At 32.7% G+C, this 17,897-nt stretch overlaps 1 protein-coding gene across 5 annotated transcripts in view; it reads left to right on the forward strand.

Moving 5' to 3' along the window:
* Window positions 1-17,897, forward strand: part of GPATCH8 (G-patch domain containing 8) — a 73,161-nt gene that overhangs the window by 19,496 nt on the left and 35,768 nt on the right. For 2 of the 5 annotated variants that reach the window (XM_023521511.1, XM_023521514.1), the window contains exons 2-4: window positions 203-277; window positions 6,016-6,033; window positions 8,233-8,305. Coding sequence is in view for 1 of the 5 variants with exons in the window: in XM_011377151.2 (XP_011375453.1) it covers window positions 203-277; window positions 8,233-8,305 (148 nt within the window). In the remaining 4 variants the exon portion in view is untranslated. Of the gene's footprint in view, window positions 1-196; window positions 278-1,275; window positions 1,311-6,015; window positions 6,034-8,232; window positions 8,306-17,897 lie in introns of those variants that run through there. The other 3 variants (XM_011377151.2, XM_011377152.2, XM_023521512.1) reach the window with 2 other exon arrangements.

The following is a 17,897-nucleotide window of genomic DNA, read 5'->3' on the forward strand; positions in this document are numbered from 1 at the left end:
TATCATAGGAAGAAGAGTTCATATTACTAGGCCTAGACTCCTGATTAAATTTTTTAGATCTTAAAAAAGTCTGAATTTGTTGCACAGTTTTTATTGTCTCCTATAAATAATGAAAAGTTAAAAATAACCTTTAGCTTTATTAAGTTATTGATAATTTTGGCATTTATTGCTTTTGAAAAATAACTAGTCTTATTTTTTTCAGGGTAATCACTTTGATCAGTATGAAGAAGGACATTTGGAAATTGAACAAGCATCACTTGACAAGCCTATTGAATCGGTAAGATGATCAGTGCTTAATTTTGGGTCATAGCTAGTTAGGTGTAGTGTTCGTGTGACACTTGATGTGAATGAAGTTAAACTTATTAATAACTTATAGTACAGTTTAGAGCTGTTTTCTTGCATGCTTGACAATAATCAGACAGAGTTTAGGATGTAATCTAATATTTAATATGTTGGGATGTCTGAAAAATCTAGAAACAATTTAGAATTTTTACAAAGGTATATAATTTTGGCCCAAACTAATATTCTGTTAAAATAATCAAGTTAAAAGTTTAATGTTTTTGTAAATTGAATAAAGGAGTAAAATGTATTTTGATCCTTTAAAAGCTTCACCTTTCCTGGGCAACACAATCATGTAATGTTCCATTAGGAATAGTTAAGGACTCATTATTTGCCAGACTCTTGTGAAACGTGGTAAATTTGGTTTCTGTATCGTAAGAGATGTCTGGGTGTTGTCAGAAGTTGATTCTTTTTATCTCTTAACACAGCTTAGTTTTGGATATTGCTACAGAGCAATAGAACAAGGAGATTTATTTTCCTGACTCTTAATTTTTAAAAAAATCTTAATTTTTGAACATTGTTTTTATTTTGAGAAGCCCTTTATTTTCAAATCACACAGTCCCTTATTAAAATGTATAAATTTGTCAGTATTGTCAGTATTTAATATTTGTACTTAAGTGTACATATTTAATAAGGGTTTCAGTGAATTATTTCAACTTGAGTAAAAAATGATCAAAGCGGGAATCTTATTCTTTATAACAGCCAAGACATCTCGCCTCTCCTTTTAAGAAACACTGGCATCTTCTCCCTCAGGAAAATAAGGCAATTTAGAGAGCAGAGATATTTTAACTTTAGCTTTTATTTTCAAAACTGTAACATAGTAAAGGATCAACATATATTTATGTTCCTAATTAGGTTGGAATTGTGTGTTTGTGTGTGTTTAGATGTTTACAGAAATTTACACAACTTGGGGTGTTCGACATTTTTCTTCCACAGCAGTTGGCCCATATTAGCTAAGCAGCCATGATCTGGTTTGTATTGCACGGTCTGCCTTTTTTTAATTTCTTCTCTAGGGTTTCTTTCTCCCCCTCTTCCCTTTCTTATTTCTGTTCTTCTGGTCCAGTGAACACTGCATATAGTACTTTCTGTCTTAATGTGCTGGCATGATGCTAGACTTAGGCATGGCAGTAATTGATGACGCATGTGATAATGCTGCAGAGGGAGAGTTCACATCTGGTGTTGTGCTGAAACCCAGTCTTGTGTTTTGACTTAAGGATAAAATGCCAAGCCCACTTTGCTGAGTTAAAAATTACTTGCATTTTTGCCTTGTTCTGTTTCATCTTGGGAATTATCACAAGGCAGAATTTTACAATGAAATCTGTAGGCTAGCTAGATCAGTATCGTGTACTTGAAAAACAATTTTATTTTTCTATCGCAAATGTTTCTTTGGGTCAAAGTTTAAGAACAGATAGCAGTCAGAAGCAAGGCCCAAGTACCATATTCTATAAAGTTGGTTAATATTCTTATATAAGCTATATTCTCACTCAACAATTCCAGGAAATTTAATTAGACTAAATTTGCAGCCTAGAATTCATTGTCACTATATTCAAAGATTTTGAAAAGCACTAAATTAAATAATATTTGACATTTTTTAAGCCTTCTTTTAAGGCTACATTTTAAGATTTTTGGAACATTCATTCCTTTGGCATGTGAGACTAATGCTCTCTTTCTTCTCACACTGTCCAGGATTTTTTCCAGCACATGTCATAGGGAGAACACTATCAGAAGACAGTCTAACTGAGTAATAATCATTGTTGAGTAATGTCAGTAGGTGTGGAATTGATATACGTTTTATTTATTAAATAGTATTGTCTTCACTTAAAATAGCAAATGATATAGCACTCAGACTGGATATTTAATTTTTTAGCAAATAAGTATGCGTTTAGAGAGATATATTAATAATTGTATTTCTAATATAAATTTACTCCCCCAATACATAAATATATGTATTATTTGTGCTGTGGTAGTTTAGGTGGGAAGAGGAGGAGCTTCATAGCCTACACTGTGTTAGAGATGGGACACACAATATAGGAGGGATTTTATTTCTGTTACCAAATCATTTGGGGATAAATTTAAAAATTTTAAAGAAACTCTTAAAATGATTAGCATTAAAGTAGATAGTATGGTGTCCCCCCAAACCCCCCCCCCCAAAAGAAGTGCCCTATTACTTCAGGAATGCCCATCAAATAAGTATATAATAGTTATATGACTGGCTGGCTATACTGAGCTGTCTTGTTCTTAGGGGGAAATGATTGCTTCTAACACACAGAAAGAGTCTCTGCTGAATTAAAATCTTTCTCTGCAGCAATATCTGTTGAGAGGTGCTGACTGTTTTGCTACAGCATGCAACTCAAAAGTGGCTGGAAAATGCAGCTTTGGGAGTCTACAGATCATTGCAGGAGCTAAAGGTCTAGTCATTTTTTTTTTTTTTAAAAAAAACAAAGGTAATCTGCAGCTGCTGATATCCATGGAAGTCTACACAGGTTTGTGCCAAGAATGTGCCTGTGTGAAGGGCTATTGTGAGTATAGGATTAAGGTCTTTTTGTTTTGTAATAGGGTAAATTTTTTGCAAACCAGAAAGACAGAAAATGAGATACAAGGATGCAATAATGCATTATCTTTTAGTAAACTTTCGAAACTTAGATTTGTCTGCTAGTGAGTTGATGTAGGTATTTTGATTTCGATCAGGAATTGTTGAAAACACATCAAAATCTAGCATTTGTAAGTATTTTATAGTCTTTGTTACAAAGTTTTATTTCTCCTACTTTATTTCAACTAACCAGATAACATTCGATAAAATTTCTCATTAAGAATAAAACACCATTCTAAGAACCACCAGACGACTTGATTATATGAATTAAAGAAAAGGTAGAAAGTGTTAACATTTTACCCCTATTAGAAAAAAAAACTTTTTAGAACTTGAATATTAAGTTACTGCTTTATGAAAGTTTTAGGTTCCAGCTATGATATTTATGATATCCATATACTTAAAGATATAATATTTAGAAAACAAATAAAACAAACTAAAGCCTTAGATAGACTGTCTTGTACAGTCTAGGATTCCAGAATAGTTCCAAGAATCAGTTGGTGTGATTAAGGATATATGGTTCTTTATGACCTCTACCCTAGAAAGAAGATGAGACAGCAGATGTGAGAGTGATTATAAGATATAAGGCAAAATGCCTGGATCATAAACTTAAAATATGTTGTCATTGTTGCAGTTAGAACTAAAACTACCCATCAACCGTTAGTTGGTCTTTATTCCACCTGACTGATTAACATTCAATCTTTATAGTTGTTAGGTTGACTAAGTGGGTTTTAAAATTAATGTAGTTTTCAAACTCCAGTTGTTGATGTTTACTTTGCTCATCTAGGGATTTGGAAGTATATGTGTAATTGGGTTTTGTCCTGTACATATCTGTTGAGATCTGTGGACTCCACTAGTTCTAAAGTGTAACTCTGTAAGACTGCTGATTTGACATTTAGCAGTGACCATATGTGTACTGCACTATAAATAATGTGCTTCTTGGAGCTGAATGGTGTAGCATTACTATATGGCTTTTCTCTCTAGTCCTCATTGTGTCATCTTTAGTAAGCTATAGATTTTTTGTTTGGGGAATTTTTACAACTTGTTTGCATGGGTTCACTTTAGTAGCATTTGGTTTTTGCTTATAGAATCTTTAATACACAATCAGCAAAGCTTACAATCCACTCAAGAGACTTAACCATTTTTGTCACTGTTGACTATGGGCTAAATGATATAAATTGAATGTGGCTGTCAATCAACTAAAAGAAAATTCAATGTGGAATTAATATTCATCCAGTCATTGATATAATTGTAGTATAAGTTTTCTCTTGAGACATGATTGATATTCTGTTTCCTGCTGTAAAAACTTTGAATGAGCCCCATACAATAAGTTTTTATCTTTGTTTTGGCAGACTCCCATTATACAGATTGGTGGTGCTGTTGTCAAAATGACATTACTGTGAATATTATACAGCTTTTATGAAGCAGAGAAAATTTCCTGGGAAGGTTTTCTACTTGACATTTAATAAATAGAAATGTTGAGAAGTGATTGAAATAGTTTATAATGGTGTTTTGTGGGGTTTTTTGTTTGTTTGTTTGTTTTTGCGCTGATACTGTGTTTTCAGCATATATCCCCACACACAAATAGAGGAGAACAAAGGATAAAAATGTAGCATTTTAATTATACATTTAAGTTTAGAAATAGAAAAATAAGTAAAAGCCATTTTTAGATAATCTAGGTAAAAAAAATTAAAAAGTTTGGATTTAGTTTAGCTTCTTGATTTAGCCAGAATTAAGAAGTTCATGCCTAACCAAAGAAAATGCCACGCTGCCACCATTTTGGAGTCTTAAGCACGGGAACTCCTTATAAATCATGTGGAAAACTAGCTTTTTGCCTACCTTCTTTGGGCAAAGTTCAGTTGCTTTATTATTTTAAAATTAGCATATCTCTGCAGTTCTTTATGTGCACTTAAATTATAAACAGCCTATTAGGCTGTCATACCCCTTTGTTAGGCATAAACTAAACTGTTAAAAAAGAATTTTCTATTTACTTTTGTCTCTATGAGATTATAATTAAACCCAAAATTATATATTTTATTTAAAAATAAACAAAGATTTTTTAGATACTATTATAGTGACTGAAATAGTTAATTGTTACTATTTTAGAAGTAAATTTAGTGCTCGTTGCCCTCGTTATGTGTAGATTACCTATTTGGGCTATAAATTGCTTACTCTAGTTTACTGTTATAAATAACATCCATGAGAATAATTGGCAAAATCACAACCCTAATTAGGAAGAGATTCATTATTTTCACAGGATGGCCATTGAGTCCCTTGTTCTCCCACAGTGAAAGTTCAATGAATATTTTGGTCATTTCAGAGGTAGACAAGTCTGCTTTGTTACTTTGTTTTAAGGTATTTTGGTGTGCCTTCCTTGTGTTACCCATCATCCTTAAACCTATCAGATTTTTGAAAAGCGTTTATAAACTTTTTTTCTTTTTTTGGTAGGAAGAGGGACCATACTGAATACTAGCCCTTTCTGCAGTCTCAGAGCTGCCTTTTTTCCTCCAAAAGCAGGTAGTCTGGAAATGATAGGAAAGGTCCAGATTTTCTATATTAGTCATTCACTTAATTTAAGAGATTGGTGAAGGGAAGAGGTTCTGGGATATGTCTATTCTGTTGCTTTTGTTATAGTCACAAGGACATAGAGTGGCATGTTAATATAATTCCTGACATTTCATTCCCTGTTCATACTTGGGAAAGCAGGTTTAATTAAAGAACAGTTTTCATCTAAAGTTTTAGAAGAGAAATGCCACTGCCATTTTGTATCAGTAGCTTTTTTGAGAAGGTGACAGCCATCTTGAGTGGTTTTGTAAAAGTGGTGCTAATGTGTATAACCCTAAATTTTTCTTTTTCTCCCTTTCCCTTTAACATTTGCTTTTCCTTTCACTGTTGTCAGTCACAACATGCTGCTCTTGAACCTCTCAGCTGGTCTTGACTCGTGAATTTACTTATGCTTTCACTCTTTAATAAATACATTAATTGCAAGCAGTGAATTGAAAACAAGACAAAAAAAAAAAAAAAAAAAAAGACCATTAGTGAATGGACAGTTTCTTACTTTGTGTTACATTTAACTGTTCTTTTGACAGCCCAGTTTTTAAAGCCAGGTTCGTATGGAAATGCTTTCACTCCACTTGCACTGCTTTTGGAAATAGCATACTGCTTCATCTGTCTGTTTATTTTAGTGCATTCATAATATAATACAGTCAGCATAATGTCTCATCTCCACTTGGCCAAAGATTAAGTTTTCTTTAAAGAAAAAAAGGGGGGGCAGCAATTTTTGTCAGCGTGGTTTAATGCCCTAAATCTCTGCGCCAGGTATAGTTGTAACAGTCCATTGAAAGCTTAAACAATGATGTAATCAGCTGCATAATCTTAGAGTCATTCTGCTATCTTTGTCCTTTCCATAGTTATTCAGTGGTAGGAGTTATATAAAATAAGGATTTTATGAACAGGTAAGTTTATTTTCATAGTAGTATAATAAAAGCCTCTTTACCTTTTCATTTTCTGCTAACATCTGTATTAAGACACTTTATTTATTTTACAGTAAGATTATTTGTAAATACTTAGGCACTCATTACTGGTTAAGGGGATGCTTTTACTGAGCGTTTATTTACAGAGAGAGAAGGGAAGAGGCAGCAGTGTTGGATTAAGTATTTGTGATGTTTAATAATATGGAAGTTATCAACTGGGGTTATACATAACCATAGCATTTTTTAATCCTTTCAATTCCTAGCAAAAAATAATTTCTAGTGACCTTTTATGCACCATAATGATTTCATATATGTATGTTTAGAACAGTAATGTCTTTTGTTTTAGAAACAAATTTATTATCTTTTGCCTCCTTTTTGTTTTTAAAAAAGTATCTGATCCCACCCCTCCCATCAATGAAATAATCAGCTGCTCAGCCCAGTTTTTCAGTTTGCATGCTGTAATAAAGGTGTAAAAGGAAATTGTCTTTTTTTAAAACACGGCATTGGGGAGGCTTAATCTTCCTCTTCTAATTTACTGTCAGAAAAAGATAATAGTAAAATACTTTTTTTCTTTTCTTCTATAACTCCAAAGAGTATTTTATCATTGACATGGAACTACAAGAGAAAAAAAGCAGTTTATTATGAGATGTTTGATTGTAATACAAAGATTTATGGTTTTGTTAGCTATATTTATAAATTGATTTCAGGAAATGAGATTATTTTCAAATGATAAGACCAGGTTAATACTATAAATTATATTTTAATACATATAGAACACTTCATGTTTATAATTTTTAAATATCTTTTGGATAAGTAGCATCATTTTATCTGATACAGCTAATGGATATTTTAGATTTTTCTCTGTACTGGACAGTATTTGCAAAAAGCAGAGAATTGGACAAAGGTCTGCAGAAGTTTCTAAGATCTGGAATTCTTACACAAAAGCTGACATTTAATTGTTGTTTCTGGTGTCTTTTCATACAATTTACATCGAAATACCTTTTCCAGTGTGATCCTAGGAAGATGAGACATTATGTATATTGGTTTTTTTCCCCCCTACATGCACTAATGATTCTTTACTGTTAACTTATTGCTAGGCCTGTTTCATTCTAACATTTTAGCATTTTTGTTAGATTACATGTTGAAATGCATCACTCAGTCTGTGCTTGAGCTCATTTTATTTTTCTGTTTAATCAATTTAATTTCTTGTTTTACTAACCTCACTGTTGTTTCAGTTTAATATTGGCTGCATGCTAGTTAAATATTTATATTTTATATATATATATAAAAACCAATCAAGTCTAGCCTGGATTTTGCTCTGATTGTGTTTTCATTTCTAGTGGTGGGGCAGTCTTACACTTACAACTTACTTTGTATCATGAAAGCCTGACACATAAACAAAATAACTAAACACAACATAGATTTTCTTTTAAAAAAAATCTTAAAGCGGTGCTGTCTAGGTGGTGGATATGATTGTATAAGTACCTTGATTCTATGCTTTTTTTAATGTTAGTTTTAAACTTCATAAATGTATTCTTCCCTCTTTCCCCTTCCCCCTTTTCTCCTTTATTTTAAAATGTTATGTACAAAAGTTGCCCAGCACACCATCAGAAAGGACCCTTACCCCCCATGTTCTTTCCATATAAAATACTAGCCAGCATTTCTTTTACATTAGTGTCCCTTTTATTGGGCACATTTACCCTACTATTAGCACCTTTTTTGCATGCATATATGTAGAATTATCTCTTGCTTATCACCTTTTTAAATGTCACTAGGAAGGGAAGAATATATTATTGGAATATTTTTGGTTTGTCTCTCTGTTCTGTCTGTCAGGATAATATTGGACATCGCTTACTCCAGAAACATGGGTGGAAGCTGGGCCAGGGATTGGGAAAATCTCTTCAAGGTAAGTTTTTTAAATGTACAAAAAGAAAGAAAGAAAGAAAGAAAGAAAACAATGTTTCTGATGTAGAGCATGTGCCTTAATGTATTTGTCGTCTATTTTAAAAAAGCGTTTGGGTTTTTCCCCCCTGTTTTCTCCCCTCTTAGAATAGACTATGTTTCCTGTAACTGTATTTTAACTCACTATTAAGCTAATAATTTGTAAGAGTAAGCTGCTCTGTCATGAATACTTTATGGTCAAACATGTTATGTATGGCTCAATCTATTTTAAATTTTTTGTGGTGGGAGTGATGGGTGGGCAAAGTAAAAGAAATACATAGTAGCAGTGTATGCTTTGTGTCATTTAGCAATGTTGTACTGTGGCTTTAGTATTATAAAGCAGGGTTCCCCAACCCCTGTGTGGCAGACCAGTGTCTGTCCGAGGCCTGTTAAGGACCAGGCCTCACAGCAGCAAAGCTTCTCTGTATTTGCAGCGGTTCATCAGTGCTAGCATCGCTGCCTCGGCTCCGCCTCAGGCCATCAGGCATTAGATTATCATAGGAGCACCAGTCTCTGGTCCCCAGAAAGGTTGGGGACCACTGTAAAGAGAACCATTCAACAGCAGAGTTTAATTTTTGTGCCCCCATCACCACCAATTCTCCCTGAAGCTGGTTATTGCCTTGGCTGTTTTTCTCTGCAATCAGAATCCCTGTAGTAATAGAAAAATTAACCCATATGAAACAAAATGGAAGTAGAGATTTCTTGTGGCTTTCTGAGCAGAGAAGCCATTTCGTATGGCTTAAAGTTTCCATTGTACTTATTTTTTTTTTCTTTTAACTACTCTAATCTTTTGGATAAAAACAAAATACTAATATTTCTGCTTCTGAGTTCTTGCTAGTTGGAAACCAGCCAACTCCACTCACTTTTCAGCTCCCTCACATTCAAGAGCTCCTGTTTCTTTCCAGATGTGAACACTACCTCAGAAATGATGGGAATCATTGTACTTCTGCATCTGGTCATGGAGGGTCTCATTGTATAAAGAGATCTTTGGGGAGAGGTGTGCTACTGTTGACTATTTGCATTTTGTTAATGGATTCCCATAATTTGAATGGAATTCTTAATTCAAATGTGTGTTAAAGTACATAAGGATAGAGCATGAAGAAGGTCTTTAAAACCTTTGTTTTAAAAATTATACAAATTCTATTTAGTAGTGACACGAATGAGATGCTTAATAAATTTTTTCAGATTAATATTTACTAGTAAGCATTAACCTACTTGGTAAGGGAGATAGATTTGATTACTATTAAACTTGTTTTCCCAGTGGCACAAGAACTCATTGCAAACAATATAAATAATACAATGAAGAACAATTTGTATGGCATAGACCATAGATTTTTTTAATAGTCCAGAAGAGAGAGGGCAATCAGGAGTGAAATAGAAATGACTTCTTGATAGATTTTGCCCCAGTGGTTTGTGTAGTTATAAGTGTTGAGTTGAACCGAATGGAGATGATTGTTGAGAAGAAAGTCCAAAGACTGGATTTGATCTTTCCTTGATATTTGAAACATCTTTTCCTATTCAGAGATGCCTGGGAGCATTGTTAATTGTTATTCTCTTAGTTCAGGCACACAAGAGAGTAGAAATTTTGGGGCATTTCTTAGGGGCTAGCAAATCTGCTTGCATCCCAGAATTTTTTGATGTAAACATCAGAGACTTTAAAGTACAGTTAGAACCTGCAGAGAGACAGGGTCGAATTTAACAAATGAAAGGTAAAGGATACTCACATTTTGGAGTGACGGAAAATTATTAGTAGTATTTTATTTTAAGAATACTTTAGAATTTGTGGTCCTCTTTGAACTTTGAGTTCCTTGAAAAGAGGAATTAGATTTTATCCATATTTTATTTCCATTTCCATGGTAACAGGTATATAATAAGTACTCAATAACTCATAGATCCATTATTCATCTAAAATCCAAGGGAAAATTGAAGCCCAACTTTTTTATCTTTTTAATTGTGGTAAGAAACACAATGTAAAATTAACATCTTAACCATTTTTAAATGTACAGTTAAGTAGTGTTAAATTCACGTTATTGTACAAAGCCCATCTGTTTTGAAAAGCTAGTACAGTGTCTTTATCCTTCAAAAAGAATGTTAAGGGCTGAGTTTAATTGTCTTATAAATGGCTCTTTATTTTTTAGTGTTAGATTCAACAGTGTACAGGCATTGTGCTGGTTTTTCTTACATAACTTTTCCTGTAATGCCCACATGATTTGACCAAAACTATAGTCACTCTTATGGCATATTGAGGTAACTCATGACAGACCTTTGCTCTGAATAACACATTGAAGAAAGCCATGTTGCTCTAGTGAACATAATAATCCCCCCTTAGTACTGTAGACTAGTCACTGCATTTCTAGGCTAATGACTTTGTGAGTTCTTTGTATTTTACTAGTTTATTGTCAACTTTCAGTTCTCCTTTTTATTTGATTTTAGATCTCTAACATCTTTAACATTTAAACCTGATCTCTTTGGGATTTTTTTGTTAATGTTTAAAATTATTTTGACCAATGCAGAAGTTTTTACAAAGTGCCAGTTCTTGGGACTATAGTGCAGATAACTTTGTTACTGGATAGATTGGGGAACAGGGCATGTTGACTCTGGAACGAAATTATTTGTGGCAGGATATAAAATTGCCCTTTGTAAGGTGGTTTCATTTTTGTACTTGAATTTTCCTTATTAATCAGCTTTCATTCTACCTTAATATTTATTAAAATATTTCAGAAGTTAAAAAAAAGAACTTATTATGTGTGACAGATAAGTGATTGTTAGTATTTAAAAAAGACCTATAGAAAAGATATATTGACAAGCTGTCTGAAGGAAACAACACAAAGAAAGGCCTGTTGATGAGAAATTTGGGCAATTGCTTATTTCTACATGTTTAATTTGAAATAAAGCAATAATGAATGATAGTTGTATTTTGTGGTAGTGGACTGAATTCAGATCTTGAAATTGTTTTATAACCTGGTAACTTTGCAAAGGAATAGAATGTAGCTAAAAATCTACTGTGAAATATATTCAGTCAGTAGGTATAGCCCAGAAGTGATGCTTGTACTTTGTTATATTGTCTAAGAGCTACTTGATGATTTGGCTGATTTTTTTGGTCACAAACAAGTTTAGCCCCTGAGAAAAATGAATGGGGTCTGATACTATTTCATATCTCACTCTGTCTATAAGATTCAATCAATAAGACAACCAACAAATGTTTATTGAGTTAATAATATGTTCTGGCTGTAAATATCATAAGCCATGGACAAAGTAGATAAAGCATTGTTCCTGCCCTTCAAGATTATTTTCCAGTCTCCAAATTCTTGCTTTTTTAACTATCGTAGACCTATGAAAGTTTCTTGAGACCAGAGACCATGTTTTTATATTACATATTTCTTCTGTGCTTAGAATTAAGTATGTGATCAATCTGAATATTTAATTGACAGATTGCTTTAAATTCCTTGAGAATAGGGATTCTCATTTATTTTTGTGTAAAAGTCTTTGGTGTGTAGGGTATGAAGGTATTGTGAGCAGCATTTGGTAACAAAATTTGGGTTTGAGTTTGGTTATGCCACTTACTTTAAGTAAAGGGACAAGTTAACATCACCAAATTATTCTCAGCAACAAATGGGAATTAATATCTCTACCCAGTAGTAGCTAATATGCACTAGATATTTGACTCCCAGATCTGTGCTTTTAATGCTATATGCATTTAAGTTTTAGGATCCCTAAGCCCCTAATTTTGAGAGCATTAGTTAATGCCACTTCTAAGCCTGAACTTAAAATTTCGAAAAGAAGCCTCAGTCACTAAATAGTGGTGTTGGGACAATTCAATTGCAATGCAGAAAAAAGAAGTCGGATCTCCACTATCATACTTAAAATATATTCCAGATGAATAAAATATTTAAATGTAAAAAGTGAAATCAAAATTATTAACATGAACAATGGGATATAGTTATTTTAAAAATCATCTTGGAATGAGGAAAACTTTTCTGTTAACCCCAAACCCAGAAGCCATTTAAAAAGGATAAATTTGACTTTGTTTCAGCATAAATAAAGTAAAAATAAATAACAAACTGGGAGAAATATCTGTAACATCTCATTACAAAGAAATTTTCTTTATGTATTTATCAGTATGTGAAAGACAACCTGAATAGAAAAAGGGAAATGATATGAACACTTTATAGAAAAGTAATGCAAATGACCTTTAAGCATATGGAAATCTTCTCAATCCTTCTCGTAATAGAAGTACGCATATTAAATTACTAGATACCATTTTTCATTTGTTGAATTGGAAAAGGTTAAAAAAAAAAAACCTGGTCAGATTCTGAGAAAGAGATACAGCATAGCTAGTGAGAATATAAATTGGTAAACCACTATGGAGAACAGTTTGGATTAAAGATTAAAATGCATGTATCTTTGAATCTAGCAATTCTGTTTCTAATTATTTATCCTTAACTTATTCTTGAAATGCACAAAATAATGTATGATTGAGGTTATTCATTATATCATTGTGGTAAAAGATTGGAAACAGTCTTATCATATTCATTGATTCTAAGACTTTCATATTTTAGTAAAGGTAAAATCATGTGCATCTTATTAATGGCATTATAGTTATAATTGGCAGGAAAAGCTGATAACTGAAAATAAAAGTAGGTTTGGGAATACAGCAGACATGGGGCTCTCCCAAACCACAAAAGTATGGATTATCAGAAAGGCTTAGTTACACTTGGAGCTGGTCTAGCCGAAGGAGCCTATAATGGCCTCTGTTCCCTGCTAATTAAATGAGCCTTGCAGTCTTTATACAGTTGCCTAAGGCAAGCATAATTTTAGTAATTCATGTATCAAATTTAGTAAGATACAGATTCTATAGAACCTTTGACCTTCTTAATGGAATTTAGTTAATATAAACAAAAGAGATGAAGCCTAGTTAGTAAACAAAATTAGTCGGAATTGGCAGTCTTCAAATAAGAGGTTCAGGTTTTCTGGCTAGACTAGAAAGGGAAGGGGATTGGTGGAGAAGAAAAGGGGAAATGGGTGAACTTAGATGCTATATAGACTACTTGTTTCTCAGTACAGAGATTGTCACATTTAAAGAATACATCAGAAAATATTAAATGTATGTTAAATTCATGGTAAAATAACCAGAAAATAAGTGGCAAAATTTTCAAATGAAGATATAGAACAAGTACATATAGAAGGCTGTTTTATCATTCTAGTGCCTTTTTTTTTTTTTTTACTAAGAAAAGAGTGAATCAGTTATAAAAGCAGATTAGACATTATCAAGGTAGATTACTTGAAAAGAGGCAGTCGTGAAGAATTACATGGAATTACTTGCACATTTATTGAACACTTACTGTGTTCAAGAGACCATAATAAAGAGTATACATAACATTATGAGATACCGCCTTTACTTTTGCAAAGTTTGCCATTTGTTTTAGGAGATAAAAAAGAAAAAACTGTTATAACAAATATTTAATTCTTACGAGTCTGTGAGATAATTACTGTTATTCCCATTTTGTAGAAGAAGAAACTGAGGTTTAGAGAAGTTTATTTCAGTAAGTTGCCAGTAAATAAATGACAGTATCAGAATTCAAACCTCAGTCTTTCTGACACCCAAACCCATGTTAACTACCATACTGAATGTAGAAGGCTTTAAGGCTGCTCCAATTTGGAACTTTATTTTGTAAGCCAAAGGCACTTTTTGATCAGAGAAGAGGTATAGACTTTATAGCAAGATACTAAAGATAATTTAATCTGAAATTCATTTTACAGATGAAGAAATTTAGATTTAAGTTTCCAAAACGTCTTAATTGTAGTGCTGAAACTCAATCTCAAATTCTCTGATTTGTGATCTATTGTTCTTTCAATTATACCAACCAGGACATTTGAACTAGGAGTTAACTAGTCTAGTCAAAGTATGTCTGAAAATGAAGATGGAAAACCATTTAGAAAGTTGTCTGGGTATGAATGATAGCAAAGGGAAATGGAAAAGGTATAGATATGAAGAACGATAGAACAATTATGAAACACAGTGTACAGACAACTTATGCAAGGTCCAGCTAGCAAGCGCTTGTTTACTGGGTTTAGTGTTAATCCTTTGTAATAGCTAGCATTTATTTAGTGTTTACTGAGTGCTTTTGCATATGGATTATCTAACTTAAATCCTTTTTCTGGTAGGTACCATTCCTGTTTTACAGATGAGGAGGTTAAAATGCTGAGCAACACTCTGCCCAAGATCTTATAACAAATAAGTGGTAGAATAATGGTGCCAAAACCTATGCTTTTAATTAGTATGCTGTAATGGATCTAAACTCTGTGGTGGCTCACTTCTGTTTCCTAGAAAGATGTGGTGGTGAGAAATACAAGTACTACAGAATTGAAATATACAGTTGTTACTCTGGCCAAAAAAATTGGAGATAGCTCTGAATGTGATATCTTTTCTTTAGGGCACTTGAAGTTATACATATTCTCTATGATCAATACAGGTTTGTATATATTCACTAGAAACTTGAGGCTAGATTGAGGGATAAGAACCTTGGCCATATTTTTAGTGGTGGTTGATAATTGGTCTCCAGGGGAAAAGAAAATTATGTAACTTCTGTCTCATACTATAATTTCCTCCCTTATTTTTTCTTATACTTTCTTTATCTCCTGTGGCATTTTTAATAATTTTGTATAATTTCCTAAATGATAATAATTGCTGTGCAGTTATGTGTACTTCTTGTTACTTTCCATATTTTTTTTATTCTGCATACATATATTGAATCTTTAAAATGTGCCAGATCTGTACCTAGTCTTAAAAGTTCAAGGATGAACAAGTGAACAAGATACAGTCTCTGCCCTCCAGAGGCTCATGTTTAATAGGAAGACAAATGTAACAAATAAATGTAATACAGTATTAATGATATAATTGTGAAGTTAAAGGTAAATACAGTGGGGGCTTAATAGAAAATCAAACACTTAGAATTTCAGTTTATTTCTTGAATGATATAATAAATGAGAAATCTCAGATTGTAAAAATAAGGAAGCAAGCAACTGTATCACATCTGCCTAACTTTGTTGACACGTGGAATCTCCTCATTCTTCCATAAGAAGCACTGATATTTTAAAGTAGGACCAGATGTAAACCTAAGAACTTTAAAAAATGTTTTTACCAGAAACCTGTTTTATTAAAGAAAAACGCTAAAAAAGAGACTATTCATTAAAAAAAGCTACCAAAATTTGAAAAATTGGTTATACATTTAGAAAAGAACAAAATAATATTCTTTCATGTACATATATGATTTATTAGTTTTAAATTCAGTCTTTTGTCTCTCACTGAGCCTTCCCAAACCTGTAAAGTAAATAGCTAGCAAATGACAGAGAGAAAATCCAGTGGAAGCTCAGAAGGAAGGAGCAAATAACGTAGACTTTGGAGTAGGAGTTGCAAACACTGATACCTGTTGAGGCCAGTTAGTAACATGCAGTTGAAGCCCCTGAGTGGGAGACATTTGGAAGTAGTGTGAGTTAACTCCTGCTCATTGTTGCCATATAGGAATACAGTCTCAGGCATTGTCAGAACTTCTGAACTTTTTAAAAGAAACCAGAAATCCAGATTTTTCTTGTGAAATTTTCTGATAAATGTTGGCCCAAAATTTAAAATCTTGGATAAACAAAACATCTGAAATAAACTAAACAAAACATATATTTGACCCACATGTAACTACTTTGTGGCCTCATTTGAAATTTGGCTGGGTTTAAATTCAAGCTCTGCAGCTATTAAGCAGTGTGACCTCGCTATACCCTCAGTACACCCATCCACATTTTTAAAAAGATTTGGGTGTTGTTTTTGGAATTAAACATGAAGATATATATGTTTTATATCTGTATACCATCTCATTTCCACTCCAATAGGTAAGAGTGGGAGATGATGCCACTTAATAGATTGAAAAATCTTAAGTGTTTATCCATGATCAAACCACTTAGGATAGGAGCTATTTTTATAGCACAAGTCTTCTGACCTCTAGTGCTTTTTCTATTAGACTTGTGGTTCTCAACCTTTTGTGAGCAGCAGAATCACCTTGAATGCTTGTTTAAAATGTAGATTCCCAACAGGCACAACTCAGCAGATCTGGAATGGGATTCAGGAAGTTAACATTTTGATCAAACTCCTCAAATAATATGCTTTGGACCTTATGAATAAAATAGGTTTCTAAGAAAATTATCTTCATTATAGCAAGTAGGATTGATGGTTAGTTCTTTTACTCATCCAAAATGTGTAGTCATTTTTGGTCCGAAATAAGTATAATACTATTTATTTTTCTTTATAGTTTTATCCTTAGCCTGATTTACATTGTTTCCTTTTTGTTACGTATGGACTTCTTGCCCTAGGTTAATTTATATGATTAAAATGAAACTGGCTTATGTAGAAACTGGTTTCTTAGGCAAGAAAGTGGAGTGTTGAAGAAACTTTTAAAATGAGCAATATAAAATAGTGATAGTAATTTTTTTGTAAATAGAATAAATAGTCCAATCAAGTGGAAATAGTTAAAAATATAAAAATTTACTAGTTAACTGATATTGGATAAATAAGAACTAAGAGGAGACAGAAGTACGTTTAAAGCTCTATGGAATCATAGACTATAGAACTGGAAAAGAAAATTTCTTGGGTTGATGATCTCTGGGCTCTTAGCAGAGACTCCAAAAGAAATAAGGGGGATTTTGAGTTATTTCAGTCTACTTGCTTTCTGAATTTACTGACATTCTACTTGGACTTCATCTATTACAAATTTGACATACCATAGCTTAATACTTCCTGTTTAGTATGCATACATAGGTAATGTTGTCTTCCTCCAGGTGACAATAATAGTAAAATAGTAAACATTTAAACAGTATTTAAATTTGTTCTGTTTTGCTTAGGATAAATTTATTTTCTTAGATGATTTGTACTGTATGTTTAATTTGGAGAGGTCTTACTAAAATTATGCTTCTTTAAATTCATTCTCTTGACTTGGATTTACTATTTGAGTAACATTGCTTTTCAAATCCAGTAGTTACTCATTTTGTTAATGTGATGATATACGGTAAAGATTTTTGGATAATACTTTGGTTATTGATTCTGGATAATAATTTTCTTCATCTGTCAATAGAGTTGCTTCATCATCACCAAATTTTATGTAAATTGTTAGGCTTTATTACAGCTTCTGTTTTAGAATATCTTTCATTTTAAGGTATTTTTGAAAATGCTACATTTGGAAATGAAAGTAAAACAAATTGATTTTTTTAATTTTCTGAAGCCTTAAGGAGATGACTGGATTAGAGTTTAACAACATCCTATAAAGTGATTTGTAGTTTATAAAGCATCTTCTGTTAGCTCTTTTGATCTGGGTGCCAGTCCTGAAAGTGAGGCTAGTATCTCCATTTTACAGGAGAAGCTGCTTACTGAAGAACTGAGATTTTGTATCTCAGCTTAAGAGACTATCTAGAAATATGTAGAAAGGAAATAATTAAAAGTGACTTGGGGGAGAGGGTTAATGTGGAAAGTAAAGGAGCAGTTTAAACGAAGCTGGAAAATCTTTTTAGGGTTATAG

The sequence above is a fragment of the Pteropus vampyrus genome, unplaced genomic scaffold (assembly GCF_000151845.1).
Source record: "Pteropus vampyrus isolate Shadow unplaced genomic scaffold, Pvam_2.0 Scaffold306, whole genome shotgun sequence".
In the NCBI taxonomy this organism is placed as follows: Eukaryota; Metazoa; Chordata; class Mammalia; order Chiroptera; family Pteropodidae; genus Pteropus; species Pteropus vampyrus.